The 16,753-nt window shown below is 44.0% G+C and overlaps 1 protein-coding gene across 2 annotated transcripts in view; it reads left to right on the top strand.

Annotated features, from left to right (window-relative positions):
* The window catches only part of GRB10 (growth factor receptor bound protein 10), a 423,742-nt gene that overhangs the window by 213,698 nt on the left and 193,291 nt on the right, over positions 1-16,753 (top strand). For both annotated transcript variants that reach the window (XM_073549876.1, XM_073549877.1), the window contains one exon: positions 6,793-7,009. In XM_073549876.1, coding sequence (XP_073405977.1) covers positions 6,793-7,009 — 217 coding nt within the window. The remainder of the gene's footprint in view (positions 1-6,792; positions 7,010-16,753) is intronic.

The following is a 16,753-nucleotide window of genomic DNA, read 5'->3' as shown; positions in this document are numbered from 1 at the left end:
CCATCACTTCCAATTCCATTGCCTACCCTTTGGCCTTGCCTCTGCCCCAAGAATTTTTACCAAACTAATGGTAGAAGTAGTTGCTTACTTGAGAAACGGCGTCACCATAGTACCGTATGTAGATGATTTTTTTTTTTTTTACTAATGGCAGGTTCGGTAGAGCAGCTAAAGATTGACTGCCACCTCACAACCTCAACATTACAGGAATTGGGGTGGGTCATAAATTGGGGAAAGTCAAATGTAATCCCTCAGTCCAGAATAAAATTTCTAGGGGTCATGTTAGATTCCCACATCAAAACCTCTTTCTTATCGGAAGAAAGACAGGTCACCCGAATGGAGAAGGTCTGCTGGTTCAGGAAGAAACCATGTTCGATAAGGTAAGCAATGAAAATACTGGGCCTAATGACAGCTTGCATCCCCGGAGTGAGGTGGAGTCAGTTCCACTCACAGAAGTTACAGGGGCAGGTTCTGTGAACCTGGGACAGGAGACAGAATTCATTGAACAAGAAGATGACACTCTCCCATTCGGTAAAGAAATCGCTGGAGTGGTGGACAACCCCGGAAAACCTGAAGGTGGGGGTACCATGGGTTCTCTGTCCCTCGGTTACCATGACCACAGACGCCAGTCAGTTCAGATGGGGAGGACACAGTATTCTCCCGCTAACGGTGTCAATGGGACCCAGAGATGAAGACCAGGTCATCAAATGTCCGTGAATTATACGCCATATAGAAGGTGCTAAACCAGGCTCGAACAAAGATCAGAGGCAGACACGTTAAGGTTCTCTCCAACAACGTGACAACAGAGGCGTTTCTAAGACCAAGGAGACCCGAGACATCTGTCATTACAACATCTGGCAAATCAGATCTTCAAGTGGGCAGAAAACTCGGTCGAGTCCATCTCGGCAGTACATCTGGAGGGAGCCAGGAACCAGCTGGCCGATTACTTAAGCAGGACATCGATAAACCCCACAGAATGGCAATTAAATTCAGAGATATTCCACATGCTGTGCCAACATTGGGGAACACCGCAGGTGGATCTTTGCCTCCAGAACCAATGCAAAGGTCAGAACCTTCTATTTGCTAAATCCCCTAGAGGGGGCAGCCAGGGTCAACACTGTCACAACCCTGGGGAGAAGGGCTCCTGTACGCGTTTCCACCTCTTCCACTAATCCCGAACGCTCATGAAGATACCATCAGCTTGGATCCTGAGACAAACCCTGAGATCCAGAGGCCTATCAGACGAGGTCATCACCACACTCCAAATAGGACGCCAGTGACGTCGGCGGTTTATAATAAAATCTGGAAGCGGTTCTGTACCTTCTCTGGAGGAACTCCGATACACTTCAAGTCCAGACATTCCCAAAATCCTTGACTTCCTGCAGCTGGGGTTTAGAAAGGGTCCTAGGCATAATATGTTAAAAGTACAGATATCGGCCCTTAGTGTCTTCTTTGAGTTCTCCCTAGCCACCCATCCCTAGGTAGCAAGGTTTTCCAGAGCCACGCAGAGATTGAGGTCCTCTCCACCCTGGGACCTTAACTTTGCGCTTAATGTCCTGTGTAAATCTCTGTATCTCCTTTTGGAGAATATGGATATAGCCAAGCTCTCCTTAAGACAGCTTTTCTCATAGCCATTACATCGGCCAAGAGGTTGGGGGAGATGCAGACCCTATTTATACAGGACCCATACCTACAGATTTTTGATGATAGGTTAGTCCTGCGGCTTGACCCAACTTTTCTCCCCAAAGTGGTATCTTCCAAGAATATGAACTAAGAGGTGGTTCTTCAAAGGAGGGGGTCTATCACAATTTAGACATCCGAGACAGTGATGAAATATCCAAAAGCAACCGAGAGTTGGAGGTGGGACAAAAATCTGTTGGTCCAGTACGGGGGACCAAATAAGGGCTGTAAAGCAGCAAAAGCGACGATCGCAAGGTGGATTAAAATCACGATGGACTTGGCCTATAGAGTGCAAGGGAAAGATCCGCCAGACAGTCTTAGAGCCCATTCAACTCGAGCTGTAGCTACGTCATGGGCAGAAAGGGGGGGGGCCCTCAGCAGAACAAATTTGCAGGGCAGCAACATCGGCAAACCTTAGTACCTTTGCTAGGCATTACAAATTAGACGTAGTGTCAGAACACTTAGCCTTCAGCAGGAAGGTCTTACATGCAGTAGTTCTGCCCTAAAATTGCCATTCTTTGGTACTTTTCCATGGTGCTGTCAGGTGGTGAACTGGAAAACAGTAATTAGACCTACCGGTAATTGTGTTTCCAGGAATCCATCCTGACAGCAATGCTAGTTCCCTCCCTACTGCAAGTTATGAGTTTGCATACTGATGTGAAGTAACATTTTTTTAAGAACTGTTAATAAGTCTGATTGCATCCATCCAGTTGTGGTACTTTGGAAAATCACTGATGGGTGGTAAGGGGAGCTGTTATGAATGGGTCACCGAGGAGGAAAACAAGACCAAGCCAAGTCACTGAAAACCAGAGAGGTTGGTAACTATGCAGATTGCAGACCCCTGATCCTAACCACACAACTGCAGCCATGGAGCGTACCTACGATGATTCTAGATGCCTCGTCACAGCCAGAGGACTAAATAAGCCTAAAGCAAGAAAAGAGGGAATCTAAAACTGCCCCAGAGCAGACCCCAAAGGAATAGACAGCCCCCACACATTGACGGTGAGACAAAATGAAAACACGAACACAGGTAGGAAAATAGGCTGTGCAAGCGATGGAGCCCACACTAGCTAGAAAGGAAAGGGAAGATACTGTCTGTAATCACGCCAAAAAACCCTGCAAAAATGTCCAACACTTCTGATAGCAAAAAATACCCTTAAGTCACTAGACTTCTCCCACTACAGTCATGGCCAAAAGTTTGACACAAATATTAATTTTTACAAAGTCTACTGTTTCATTTTTTCTAATGGCAATTTGCATATACTCCAGAATGTTATAAAGAGTGATCAGCTTAACAGCAATTACTTGCAAAGTCAATATTTGCCTAGAAAATGAACTTTATCCCCCAAAACACACTTCAACATCATTGCAGCCCTGCCTTAAAAGGACCAGCTAACATCGTTTCAGTGATTGCTCCATTAACACAGGTGTGGGTGTTGATGAGGACAGGGCTGGAGATCAATCTGTCATGATTAAGTAAGAATGACACCACTGGACACTTTAAAAGGAGGCTGGTGCTTGGCATCATTGTTTCCTCTTCTGTTAACCATGGTTCTCTAAAGAAACACGTGCAGTCATCACTGCACAAAAATGGCCTAACAGGGAAGAGTATCGCAGCCAGAAAGATTGCACCTCAGTCAACAATCTATCGCATCATCAAGAACTTCAAGGAGAGAGGTTCCCTTGTTGCCAAAAAGGCTCCAGGGAGCCCAAGAAAGACCAGCAAGCGCCAGGACCGCCTCTGAAAAGTGTTTGAGCTGCGGGATCGGGATACCAGCAGTGCAGAGCTTGCTCAGGAATGGCAGCAGGCAGGTGTGAGTGCATCTGCACGCACTGTGAGGCGGAGACTCTTGGAGCAAGGCCTGGTCTCAAGGAGGGCAGCAAAGAAGCCACTTCTCTCCAGGAAAAACATCATGGACAGACTGATATTCTGCAAGAGGTACAGGGAGTGGACTGCTGAGGACTGGGGTAAAGTCATTTTCTCTGATGAATCCCCTTTTCGATTGTTTGGGACATCTGGAAAACTGCTTATTCGGAGAAGACCAGGTGAGCGCTACCACCAGTCTTGTCTCATGCCAACTGTCAAGCATCCTGAAACCATTCATGTGTGGGGTTGCTTCTCAGCCAAGGGAATGGGCTCTCTCTGTCTTGCCTAAAAACAAAGCCATGAATAAAGAATGGTACCAGAATGTTCTCCAAGAGCAACTTCTCCCAACCGTCCAAGAGCAGTTTGGCGATCAACAATGCCTTTTTCAACATGATGGAGCACCTTGCCATAAAGCAAAGGTGATAACTAAATGGCTCAGGGAACAAAACAGATTTTGGGACCATGGCCTGGAAACTCCCCAGATCTTAATCCCATTGAGAACTTGTGGTGAATCATCAAGAGACGGGTGGACAAACAAAAACCTTCAAATTCAGACAAAATAAAAGCATTGATTTTGCAAGAATGGACTGCTATCAGTCAGGATTTGATCCAGAAGTTGATTGAGAGCATGCCAGGGAGAATTGCTGAGGTCCTGAAGAAGGGTCAACACTGGAAATATTGACTTGCTGCATTAACTCATTCTAACTGTCAATATAACCTTTTGCTACTCATAATATGATTGCAATTATATTTCTATATGTGATAAAAACATCTGACAAACACACATAAAAACCAGAGGCCAGCAGATCATGTGAAAATATAATATTTGTGTCAGTCTCAAAACTTTTGGCCATGACTGTATATCAGCACTCTGGCATATTCTGAGAACAGAGCAAAAGAGGCCAATCTAATAAGGGACAAGAAACAAACTGGCACATACAGTGACGTAAGAGTGGAAATTCAGCACAGCCCCAGCCGGGGCTGGCTGACCACACAAAAAACTGAATAGACCAAACCAAATCAAATGTGAACATTAGCAAAGACAACTTTGCTTGAGAAGGCAGAAACTGAGCTGGAAACTAAGACCTCAGGAGGCAGGAAAAAATCACCAGCATGGGAATAGGGAGTCGGCTGTCTTAAATCCAGTCTGAAACTCCAGATGTCCACTCCTCTTTCTCATCAGGTGGCAGGTCTCTGTTAATTAGATCAGCTTCACTACCTCCTGCCACCACCAGAGGGAGCCCGGAAAGAGAACTCACAACTCCTGTCAGCACAACCAGCTCCCTCTTACCAGAAACCAGAGGCTGACCAGAAAATAGATCACAACAGGGAGGTTCCTTTTAACCGCTAGTTGTTCCTGTCCCACTGAGGGTAAGAAGGACGTCCTCCATGGTGCTGTCAGGATGGATTCCTGGAAACACTATTACCGGTGGGTCTAATTACCGTTTTCTTTTTAGGAAAAAGATTTTATTTTCACGGCTCTGTTATAATCTTCTGTGAAGCATTTGGCGGTTCAAAGTTCTCTCCACACATCTAGATACATTCCTAGGGGGGTTTAGTTTCCAAAATGGTGTCACTTGTGGGGAGCTTCAGTGTTTAGGCACACAGGGGCTCTCCATCCCCGACATGGTGTCCGTAAATGACTGGAGCTAATTTTCCATTCAAAAGTCAAATGCTGCTCCTTTCCTTCCGAGCCCTGCCGTGCGCACACAGTGGTTTGTAACCACATATGAGGTATCTGTGTACTCAGGAGAAATTGCCCAACAAATTTTAGGATCCACTTTATCCTGTTGCCCATGTGAAAACGAAAAAAACTGAGGCTTAAAGAAAATTTGTGGAAAAAAAAGTATTTTCATTTTTATGGATCAACTTGTGAAGCACCTGGGGGTTCAGAGTGCTCACTATGCATCTAAATAAGTTTCTTGGGGGGGGGGGGGGGGGTCTAGTTTCCAAAATGGGGTCATTTGTGGGGTAGCTCCAATGTTTAGGCACACAGGGGCTCTCCAAACATGACATGGTGTCCGCTAACAATTGGAGCTAATTTTCCAATCATAAGTCAAATGGCGCCCCTTCGGAGCCGTGCGCCCAAACAAACCCCCCCCCCCCCCCCCAACATATGGGGTTTCAGTGTACTTTGGACAACTTTTGAGGTCCACTTTCTCCTTTTACCCTTGAGAAAATAAAAAAATTGTTGCTGAAAGATCATTTTTGTGACTAAAAACTTAATGTTCATTTTTTCCTTCCATGTTGCTTCTGCTGCTGTGAAACACCTGAAGGGTTAATAAACTTATTGAATGTGCTTTTGATCAGCTTGAGGGGTGCAGTTTTTAAAATGGTGTAACTTTTGGGTATTTTCAGGCATATAGACCCCTCAAACTGACTTCAAATGTGAGGTGGTCCCTAAAAAAAAGCTTTGTAAATTTTGTTAAAATGAGAAATCGAAGGTCAACTTTTAACCTTATAACTTCCTATCAAAAAAAAAAAATTGTTTCCCTTATTATGCTGATGTAAAGTAGACATGTAGGAAATGTTGTTTAATAACTATTTGATGTCACATAACGCTCTGGTTTAACAGAATGAAAATTCAAAATTTGAAAATTGCGAAATTTTCACCAAACTTTTGATTTTCACAAACGCAAAAATTATTGACCTAAATTTACCACTAACATGAAGCCCAATGTCACGAAAAAACAATCTCAGAATCGCTAGGATCCGTTTAAGTGTTCCGGAGTTATTACCTCATAAAGGGACGCTGGTCAGAATTGCAAAAAATGGCCAGGTCATTAAGTTCAAAATACGCTGGGTCATGAAGGGGTTAAATTTTCTAAATCTCTTGCATTAGTGACATCTTCCCTGTAAAGCCGGACAGGCCAGCTGTAGTCCTTAATGTCTCCTAGGTATCTCTATTATGGCTGTGGAAAGTAATGGTAATGTGTGGAGCACTGTTGACACAAACCTTAGAGGCTACAGACTATGAATCTTTCTGGGTGCAGAATCGCTAATCATAATTTTGCGACTCCTGCCGTCTCCTACACGATAAAAATGTTTCTACGTAACTTCAGATACACATGATGCTATTCTGAAACCAAAATTGGAATATACTGTTAAGGATATATTAAAGGAAATTCTAGTCACAAATTTCTACATGGAATTTCTCATGAAAATACACCATTCTTCCTGTGTTGGGTGATATTTAGAAGAACGCATTCAATGGGTTAGCTTTTTTTTTTTTTTCTTTCCATTTTTAGATGACGATGTTGACCTAGAGGCCTTGGTTAATGATATGAATTCTTCGTTGGACAGTTTATATTCTACATGCAGCAGGGTGGCTGATTCTGTGCCACTTCTAAAAAATGGCCAGCTTAATCGGAGCCCGCTATCAAATTCAGGAGCCAACACTCTTCCGTCCATGCCACAGAGACAGAAAATGCAGCGCTCCCAACCCATGCAAATCCAAGCAGTAAGGTACAATGACCCAAAACCTGCTTACATTTTTTTGTATGTATCTGTAACAAAAATGTTTTCTAATTGATCTGATTTTAAAAATGTTTAAAAAGTCAACGTTCAAAAAACTGTAAATGCAATTATTTTTTTCTTTGCAGTCGTTGTTGGCTCATAATGGGTATGTTTTTAGTGTGGTTTCTTACACTGCAGATTTTGGAAAGTAGTGACATTTATATCTCCTTGTTGGATATTACTATAGCTTTGGCTCAAAAATTGATGTGGCCGTTAATACAGAGATGAATAAAACTATAGATTATAATTTTTGTACAATTATCGGATGGACGCCAGTGTTAAAGGTCACCTTCTCAAAAAAAGCTTGTTTAGAAAAGTGGCTACAGAGTGAAATTAAGATTTCCTGCAGCCACTCTCTTGGGGTCATTGGGGAGGTGCAGGGGGCCCGTTGGTCACTTCTCATTGAGTAAGCATGCTGTATTTGATACCCGGCACACAGACTGCCTTCCCTGTGCTCACACTGTGGAGCAGTAACTGCAAGTTCATTCTGTGGTGAGCGATGACTGTAGCTGTGCACTGCCTGGTATCCACTGCTCCAGTAGGCCATCCATGTATAGCTTTTTACTGGAAAAACCCTTTACCTCCCATCAACCATATTGTTTACTTGCTGATTGGCTGATGGGTAAGAACTGGGATTTTTTTTATCCCCATGGTAGAACTTTTTTACCCTTGTTACAAAATAAAGCTGCAGATCAGATGCCTCACGACTATTACATTTGTCCTGAAGCTGCCAGAAAAAGCAAAGCGCAGATCAGTCATGTCAGATTTCACACTGCATATCTTTTTTTTTTTTTTTTTTTTTTTTTCCCCCCTAGAAATAAGCTGCCTCCAGAAGTGTCTGTCAGCAGCTCTCAATAGGGGCAATAGGGTTTTTGCAAGGGATGTTTGCTTATCTTTTCGCTTGTGTTGATTTCAACTTTTACCTTTGTGTAGGCTGCCAGTGTTAATCTTCCATAGTAATTTTTTGGTTCTAAATTACTAACCCGAAAGCAGAGCACACTACATATAAAATAAAATGTCAACACAAATAAGCCCAACTTATACTGAAAAACACTTTTTGCATACACTCCCTGACAGAAGTTATGTCGCTTATCCATGTTATGTAAATAAAAGCTTATAACCGGACATTAAATTCAACCATTAGTTGTATAAATTATTCTTCTGAAAGCTGAAACCCTCCGAAATGTGGTTTTGGTTAAGAAAATTGGCATCAATGCAGAAATATTGATCATTTAATGGACACAGAACGGTCAGATTTTGGCAAGACAAAAGTTTTGTCGCCTAGTCATTTAATGCACCCATTCCTAGTTTACATCCTCACCTGTGCTTAGTAAATGATCGGTTAATTAGTGGGTGTGTATAAAAAGAAACCCAGCACCCCACATCTTCACTTGAGCTGCCACTTGATCTGACAACATGCCAAAAATCCACCCTGCGACCAAAGCCTGGATTATCAAGAGGCTGAAGACCAGATCCACTGCAGAGGTGGCTGGCACCTTTAATGTGTCTGTGTCAAGTACAAAGAATTTAAAAAAAAAAAAAAAAAATTCAAAGAGACTGGAGATGTTTGACAAGCCCGGGTCCGGCAGACCCCTCAAGACGACTGCTCAGGAGGAACGTTTGTTAGAATATCCAAAGTAAGCCCCTCTTCCACTGCAGCAGAGCTCCAACAGGCCTGGTCACCTCAAGTCCCTGTGTCAACTAGAACAGTTTGTAGGATTGTCTCGAAATGGCCTCCATGGTTAAATGAGTGCCCAGAAGCCAGCACTAAACAAAAGGCAAATAAAAAACCATGTGGCATTTGCAAAGTCCCACAGCCTGCTAAACAGATGGACACTGGAAAAGTGGCATAACGTGGAATTCTCTGCTAAATCCTCAGTAGAATTACACCACAGCCGCCGCAAATACTGCAGGAGACCTACTGGAGCCTGTATGGATCCAAAATACACTCAGGAAACTGTTAAATTTGGTGGTGGAAAGATCATCGTCTGGGGTTAGATTCAGTATGGGGGTGTGCGAAACATTTGCAAGGTGGAAGACAATATCAATAGCCTAAAATATCAAGAAGTATTAGCTACCTCTTATATTCCAAATCATAAAAGGGGTCAAATTATGCAACAGGATGGTGCTCCATCTCCTACATCCATCTCTACAACAAAGTTCCTCCAGGCAAAAAAGATCAAGGTGCTCAAGGATTGGCCAGCCCAGTCACTAGACATGAACATCATTGAGCATGTTTGGGGTAGGATGAAAGAGGAAGCTTGGAAGACAAAACCAAAGAATCTAGATGAACTCTGAGAGGCATGTGAGACTGCATTCTTTGCTATTCCTGATGACTTCATTAATAAATAGTATGAATCATTGTTGAACCACATGGATGCAGTCCTCTAAGTTCATGGAAGTCACACTATTGAATATGACTCTAATAGCACCACAACTTCATTCACCAATGTTATGCAACATATATTTGTATTTTAAGTTAATTATGTTTGAATATCACATTACTTTCTGTGGCCGACAAAACTTCTTGGAAAGACAAAATCTGACCATTCTGTATCCATTGAATGATCAATATTTCTGCATAAATGCCACTTTACTTTCTTAACCTAAACCACATTTCAGAGGGTTTCCGCTTTCAAAAGAATAATTTATTCAAGCAATGGATGATTTTAACGTCAGGTTATAAGCTTTTATTTACATAACATGGATAATTGACATAACTTCTGTCAGGGAGTGTACAATTGGAGCATGGGATCCTATGGAATGTGCCCTGAACATGTTTACAACTTTAGGCTGCGTTCACACATTCATGTGGGAATTTCTAGTGCTGTTTAATATTTCTTGGGTCAGTGTGCTGTCTGTAGTGTCATTGAGCCATGCACTTATCAGTTTTAAAAAAGACTGCCTCCAGTCCGTGAGACTTGGAGCGAGTCCTACACTCTTCCGTTTTGTGGGTCAGACTGCCGTTTGTCTAAACTGATCAGTGAGACCAAGATGAAACTTAGGCCTGTTTCACACTTCCGTTTTTTCAAATCCGTCAAAATCCGTTGGTTTCCGTTAAACGGATCCGCCATTTTTTTGCAGGATCCGTTTTTTGTCCCATAGCGGTTACCGCGGATCCGTCAAACGGATCCGTTTTTTTAAAAACGGATCCGTTTCCGTCAAAAAAAACGGAAACGGATCCGTTTGGCGGACACAAACGGAAGTGTGAAACAGGCTGACAAACTTTATAATGGAACTCTGAAATAGTGTCACTTGTTTTAACTGATACATTTAGGCTTTGTTCACATAGCTTTTTTTTTCTGCAGCCTAAATCTGCTCTTCCCAGTAAAACTGCTGATCAAAACACCCATTTCATGGAGCTTTTGTTGCTTTTTGTAGAGATTTTTGACAGCCAGAGATTTGATTACATGTACTTTCTCTACAGTACAGGTTTAATTAAGTTGGGCTTTTGCTGTGTTTTTGAAAAACTTCAAAAACGCTGAGTTTTTTTACATGGTTTTTCACTTTAAAAAGCTATGAGAGAGAATGCACATGATTTACAAAAGCACTGCAGCGAAGTTCTGTGATGGAAATAGCTTGTTCATGCGACTTCTGAAAGCTGTGTTTCCTGATACTGTAAAAAAAAAAAGCTATTAGTTTGCAAACAATGAATGTGAACATAACCGAAGAGTCAATGGATATAAATCTACCTGCTCCTGTGAGAAAAAAGGATCACAAAAGTGATGCAACTCACGTCCCCCTGTGAGTATAATCTAACTCCTTTTTCTCTAATCCCCTCCACGACAGCACTCAGGTTGCCTCCCCATCCTAATTAGGGACAGGAAACAATGGGTTAAATAGCCCTCCCCTTCCTCTAAACTGTGTTCCAAATTATTATGCAAAAAGAGTTTAGGAGTGATAAGGTTAGAATTATTTTGTTCGTCATTTAAACTCATTGATGGTGATGTGTGTCAGGGCTCTTTATATCACTGAAAGCAATTGCAGATACCTGTGCAAATTAGTTTGGCCGGTGTGTCCAAATAAAGGCAAGACTACTTAAGAAGGCTGTTCCGAATTAAGTAGCCTACATTTTTTGCCAAAATGGGAAAGAAAAGATGTGTCGGCTGCTGAGAAGCAACAAATTGTGGAGTATTTAGGGCACGGCATGACTACAATTAACATTGCCAAGACACTTCATCGTGATCATCGCACAATCAAGAAGTATGTAGCTGATTCCCAGCACACACGTGTGCGTGCTGATAAGGAAAAATTGAGGACTCTTTCCAACAGGCAATTGTCAGGTTAAAAGAGCAGCTGCAAAAATGCCTTGTCATAGCAGCAGACAAGGTTTGAAGCTGCTGGTGCCTCCAACGTCCCCCCAACAACAAGATGCAGGGTCCTTCAGAGGTTTGAAGCTGTGCGTGGCCATCCTGTCGACCACCTCTATCCACTGCACATAAGCAGAAATGGTTCCAGTGGGTCAAATGATACATGAAGACTGACTTCCAAACTGTTTTGTTCACTGATGAGTGCCGTGCAACGTTCGATGGTCCAGATGGATGGAGTGGAGGATGGCTGGTTGATGGACACCCCATGAAAAAACGGCTAAGGCGCCAACAAGAAGGAGGTGGAGTAATGTTTTGGGCTGGAATCATGGGGAGAGAGATTGTCGGCCCCTTTAGGATCCCTGAAGGGGTAAAGATAAACTCCATAATCTAAGTGGAGTTTCTAAAACAGCACTTCCTGCCATGGTTCAAGAGGAAGAACCGTGCTTTCCGCAGCAAGATCATTTTCATGCATGATAATGCACCGTCTCATGCTGCAAATAACACATCTGCATCTCTGGCTGCTATGGGCATAAAAGAGGACAAACTTATGGTGTGGCCACCATCTTCCCCTGACCTCAACCCCATTGAGAACCTCTGGAGCATCATCAAAAGGAGTGTCTATGATGGCGGGAGGCAGTTCACATCTAAGCAACAGCTTTGGGAGGGTATTCTGTCCACATGCAAAACAATTGAAGCACAAACCATCCAAAAACTGACAAATTCAATGGATGAGAGAGTTCAGAAGCTTCTTTCGAACAAGGGGTCCTATGTGCAAATGTAACATCACCTAGAATAAAGTTTTGACTTGAAAACTGTGGAATTTCATTCTGTAATAAGCTGATAATGCTTATTTCACATTTGTGAATTTCACAATTTTTTTGTTCAAAATAAAAATAAAAAGGTTGAAAACTCTGCTGTGCATAATAATTTGGAACATGCATTTTGAGTGTTTATTTTTAAAAATATACTGTTTTCATAGGCAGTTTGTTCAAAAACATTGCAGTTATACTAGAATATTAGATGACTGGAAAATAACAATGACTTCAATTCATATAGGTAATTTAGAGAAAATGAGGAAATATTTTTTGCATAATTTGGAACACCGTGTAATCCCCAGTGTTTTCCTGACCCTAATTGGGATGAAGAGGTTCTGTGTGCTCCATGGATGGGGCCGGCAGATCCCGGAGTCTTACCTGGAAGCCGGGCAGCCGCGGTCGATCATCCCAGGGTCGATCCTCCCGGACCTTCCTCCCCTGACGCTGCTCCTGCCACTGGCTAGACCCACACCATCCTCTGGCGCCCCGGCAATGCTGGATGGTTGTAACCGGGCTCCCGTAGCTCCCCGACCCAGGATCCGCTCCCCCCGCGCGGCACATGCTCGCTTTTAGCCGAGCGGCATGCACCAGAAGTGACGTTCACCGCTTTGTCTGAATGCGTGACGTCACTTCCACCTTGTGTTCCACAGTGGAACGCACCGCCATCTTGGTGGGAAATTTGAGGAAAAAAAACAGGTGGCGCCAGGAACTGAAGGGGAGTGATCTCATCCGATTGGATGAGGTAAGGAAACACTGGATCCCGGTTCCTATTTAAGGACCCTGATGGAAGACTCCATAAGGTAGGACTAATGTCTGCATGATGGATGCGTCTTCCCTGAAAGCTGCTTCTGCAGAGCTCAGCACAAACCCTGGCCCAGTGAGTACACTTGGAAAAGGGTATACCCCTTTTTGGTTCAGGACCCATTCTTAGGGGCCCTCCTCCTTTTCTCCCTTACAGGGAGACAAGGATCCTGCACCAAAAATGGAAGAAAAGCCTACAAGCTGCAAATGCGCCATCTGTAGGAAAAAACTCCCCTCCGATTATAAAAAGACCTTGTGCCAGCAATGCATGGGGAAAATTGTCCGGAAGGAACAACTGTCCCTGATAGAGGAAGTAAGAGGGATGGTATGACAGGAGATCCAGTCATCCCTGGCTACCTTTTCCCAGTCATTCGGGGGGGGGGGGCTCCAACCTCAAGGAAGAGGAAATATGCCCCAGAGGACATCTCAGATTCCGAACCTGAGTCATCGGTTTCAGCGGATTGGAGGGAAGAGGGTGAATTAACCCCAACCCAGACAGAAGATAAAAATGGTTCTTTTCCTCAAACGATATGGAGGAACTACTCTAAGCGGTCAGGAACACAATTGGAGTAGAAGATAGACCACCTCGCTCCGTGCAGGATGGCGGCCTGAAGTCTAGGAAGAAAATGGTTTTCTCTATCCATGATGATATCCAGAATCTAATCTTGGAACATTGGGAATTCCAGGAAAAGAAGCTAAGTAACCCGGGCAAAATGAAAGATCGGTTTCCCCTGGATGAAGAAGCTGCGAAGCCTTGGACTGAGATTCCTAAAGTAGATATCCAGGTAGCTAGTAGCTAAAAAAAAAAAAAAAAACTATGCTACCCTTTGAGAACTCCTTGCAGCTCAAGGACCCGCTTGACAGAAAGATGGATAGTCTACTGAGGAAGTCCTGGGAAGCCTCAGCAACTTCCTTAAAAACAAATGTCGCATGAGCCTGTGTAACTAGAACCCTATACCTCTGGCTTCAGCAGTTAGAGGACCATATAAAAAACGGAATTCCGAGGGAAGATCTTCTAACCGCTCTACTGCTTCTAAAGAAGGCAGCAGGCTTTTTTTAGCGGACTCCTCGGCAGAATCGGTCCGTATTGCTGCAAGAATATCCGTACTTTCCAACACCACCTGAATGGCCTTATGGTTGAAAATGAGGCGTGGAGATATCCTTTCGAAATCAAAATTATGCTCTATTCCATTCAAGGGTGAATATGTATTTGGTCCAGCACTGGACGAACTATTGGAGACGGTGACCGACAAGAAGAAAAATCTTCCCGAGCCGAAATAGGGCTTTTTCTTGGCCGATCGCCCTCCCCAGGCTCAAACCCCTCAATACAGGGGTAAAGGGAAAGCAGGCCGATGGAGCTACCCAAAAGGCTGAAGAGGCAGGAATATTTTTCACGACTCCCACTCAGACAGATAAGAAATGACGCCAAGCAGGTAAGGGGCAGAATCGCAAATTACTTCCTGAGCTGGCAGAAAATAACCACGGATCGAAGAATCCTAGACTCGGTCAGATGGGGAGTAAAAATAGAATGCTCCTCCAGCCCCCCTCAAAACCTGGAAGTAACACACCTTCCTTCAGCAAGACTTCAAAAAGTTCTGCAATCTGAACTCCAAAAGATGCGATCATCAGCGTTTAATCTCACCAGTTCCAGAACCAGAGCAGGGTCAAGGCCACTACTCCTAGCTGTTCTTAGTGAAAAAGCCAAGTGGGAATGCCGGGTCATCATCAACCTAAAGAAGCTGAACCAACATGTGCGGTACTAACGCTTCAAGATGGAATCAATAAAGACCACAATACCATTGATTGGAGAAGACTTTGCCATGGCCACCATAGATCTCCAAGAGCCTATTACCACATACCCATCCATCGTCTCATTGGCGATTTCTAAGGTTCGCAGTCACTCTAGACGAAGTGCACCACTTCCAGTTCAGAGTTCTGCCCTTCGGCATTTCTTCGGCACCCCAAATGTTTACAAAAATGGCAGAAGTGGTAGTATTGTTCAGAGGAAAGGACATGTGTCGGCCCTTACCTGGACGACCTCCTCGTCATGGCTCCCTCCAACACCACTCTAAGAGAACACCTGCAATCAGTCCTGCAGACCCTGGCGTCCCTAGGCTGGATGGTAAATTGGGAAAAATCAGACCTGAATCCCTCAACCAGGAAGGTCTTTCTAGGGATCCACCTAGATTTCCAGAACCAAATATCCTTTCTTCGTCCACCAAGCAGGTAGGCACAAGATCAAAGGTTCGGACTCTAAAAAGTAAAAAACAAAACAAAAAAAAAAAAATCAGCGACTATATAAGGTTTGCCATGACAACATTGGGGTCAATGACTTCTTGCATCCAAACGGTCCCCTGGGCCCAGACCCACTCAAGGATACTTCAGAGATATATCGTATCCCCCTGGAACAAAGACCCGGAGACCCTCAATACGAGAATCTCCCTACCCCAACACGTAAAGCGGTCTCTCAACTGGTGGCTCAACCAGGGAAACCTAGCAAAAGGGACACCCTGGATACAATATCCCATGACATCAATCACAACAGATGCCAGCAAATGCAGTTGGGGAGCAATATCACCTCAGGGAGTCTTCCAGGGACTCTGGCCCAAAGACATGGAAAAACGGTCATCCAATTACAGAGAATTGAGAGCAGTAGAAGCCCTAAAGGCAGCAGAAACATCAATCCAGGGAGCCCATGTCCAGATTTATTCCAACAATATGACCACAGTGGCCCATCTACGTCATCAGGGCAGCACAAAATACGGAAGCTTTCAAAACGTTTCAACACGGATATTCGGCTGGGCAGAACGCCATCTCCAGTCCCTATCTGCTCTCCACCTGAAAGGATCCGACAACATCGAGGCAGACTTCCTAAGCAGGACAGACACAGATCCAGGAGGATGGAGCCTCAATAGGAGTATTTCGTAGCATAACCAAAAAATGGGGTCTCCCAGAGGTAGACCTATTCATGAACCGGGAGAACGCCAAAACAAAGCAGTACTTCTCCATAGGTCCAAACGAAAAACCTTCAAGGGTGGATGCCTTCGCTCACCTGTGGAACTTCGGACTGCCATACGCCTTTCCACCAATTCCCCTAATACCAAGAACTCTGCAAAAGGTCAGGACAGATGGGGTCAAAACTATCCTGATCGCCCCTCTCTGGCCAAAAAGGAGCTAGTGAATGAACAGAGTGTCCTCTGATCCTGCCTTTTGGACCGCGACCCTCTACATCAAGGTACCATCCTTCACCCGACTCCCCACAATTTAAGCTTGGCAGCATGGCTTCTGAAACAACAATCCTAAAAGCCAGAGGCCTCTCAGATGCAGTGATATCCACCTTACAAAAGAGGAGGAAACCAATCAAACGCCATATACTCCAAAATATTGAAGACTCTCGGCATGGTATGGATCCACTCCCATGGATGCCTTCCACCCAGACTTGGCAAAGATCCTAGATTTCCTACAAGACAGATTATCCAAGGGACTAAAACCAAGTACCTTGAGGGTCCAAATATCAGCCCTAAGTTGTTACTTCGACCAAAACATAGCAGAGCATCGATGGATCAGGAGATTTGTCAGCAGCTTCCAGAAACCATCCAAATAAGTCCAGCATGGTCCCAGCTAGGGATAATCTAGTACTAAAGGGTCTAACAAGCCCTCCATTTAAACCTATCGACCAGAACCAAATAGATAAACTATCCTGCAAAACAGCACTACTCGTAGCCCTTACAACAGCAAGAAGGGTGGGCGAGATTCAGGCTCTGTCC

Source organism: Dendrobates tinctorius, unplaced genomic scaffold, assembly GCF_039654945.1.
Source record: "Dendrobates tinctorius isolate UK_male_01 unplaced genomic scaffold, ASM3965494v1 ptg000162l, whole genome shotgun sequence".
Taxonomy (NCBI): domain Eukaryota; kingdom Metazoa; phylum Chordata; class Amphibia; order Anura; family Dendrobatidae; genus Dendrobates; species Dendrobates tinctorius.
The sequence above is the reverse complement of the archived record's forward strand: the minus strand, read 5'-3'. Positions and strand labels throughout refer to the sequence as shown.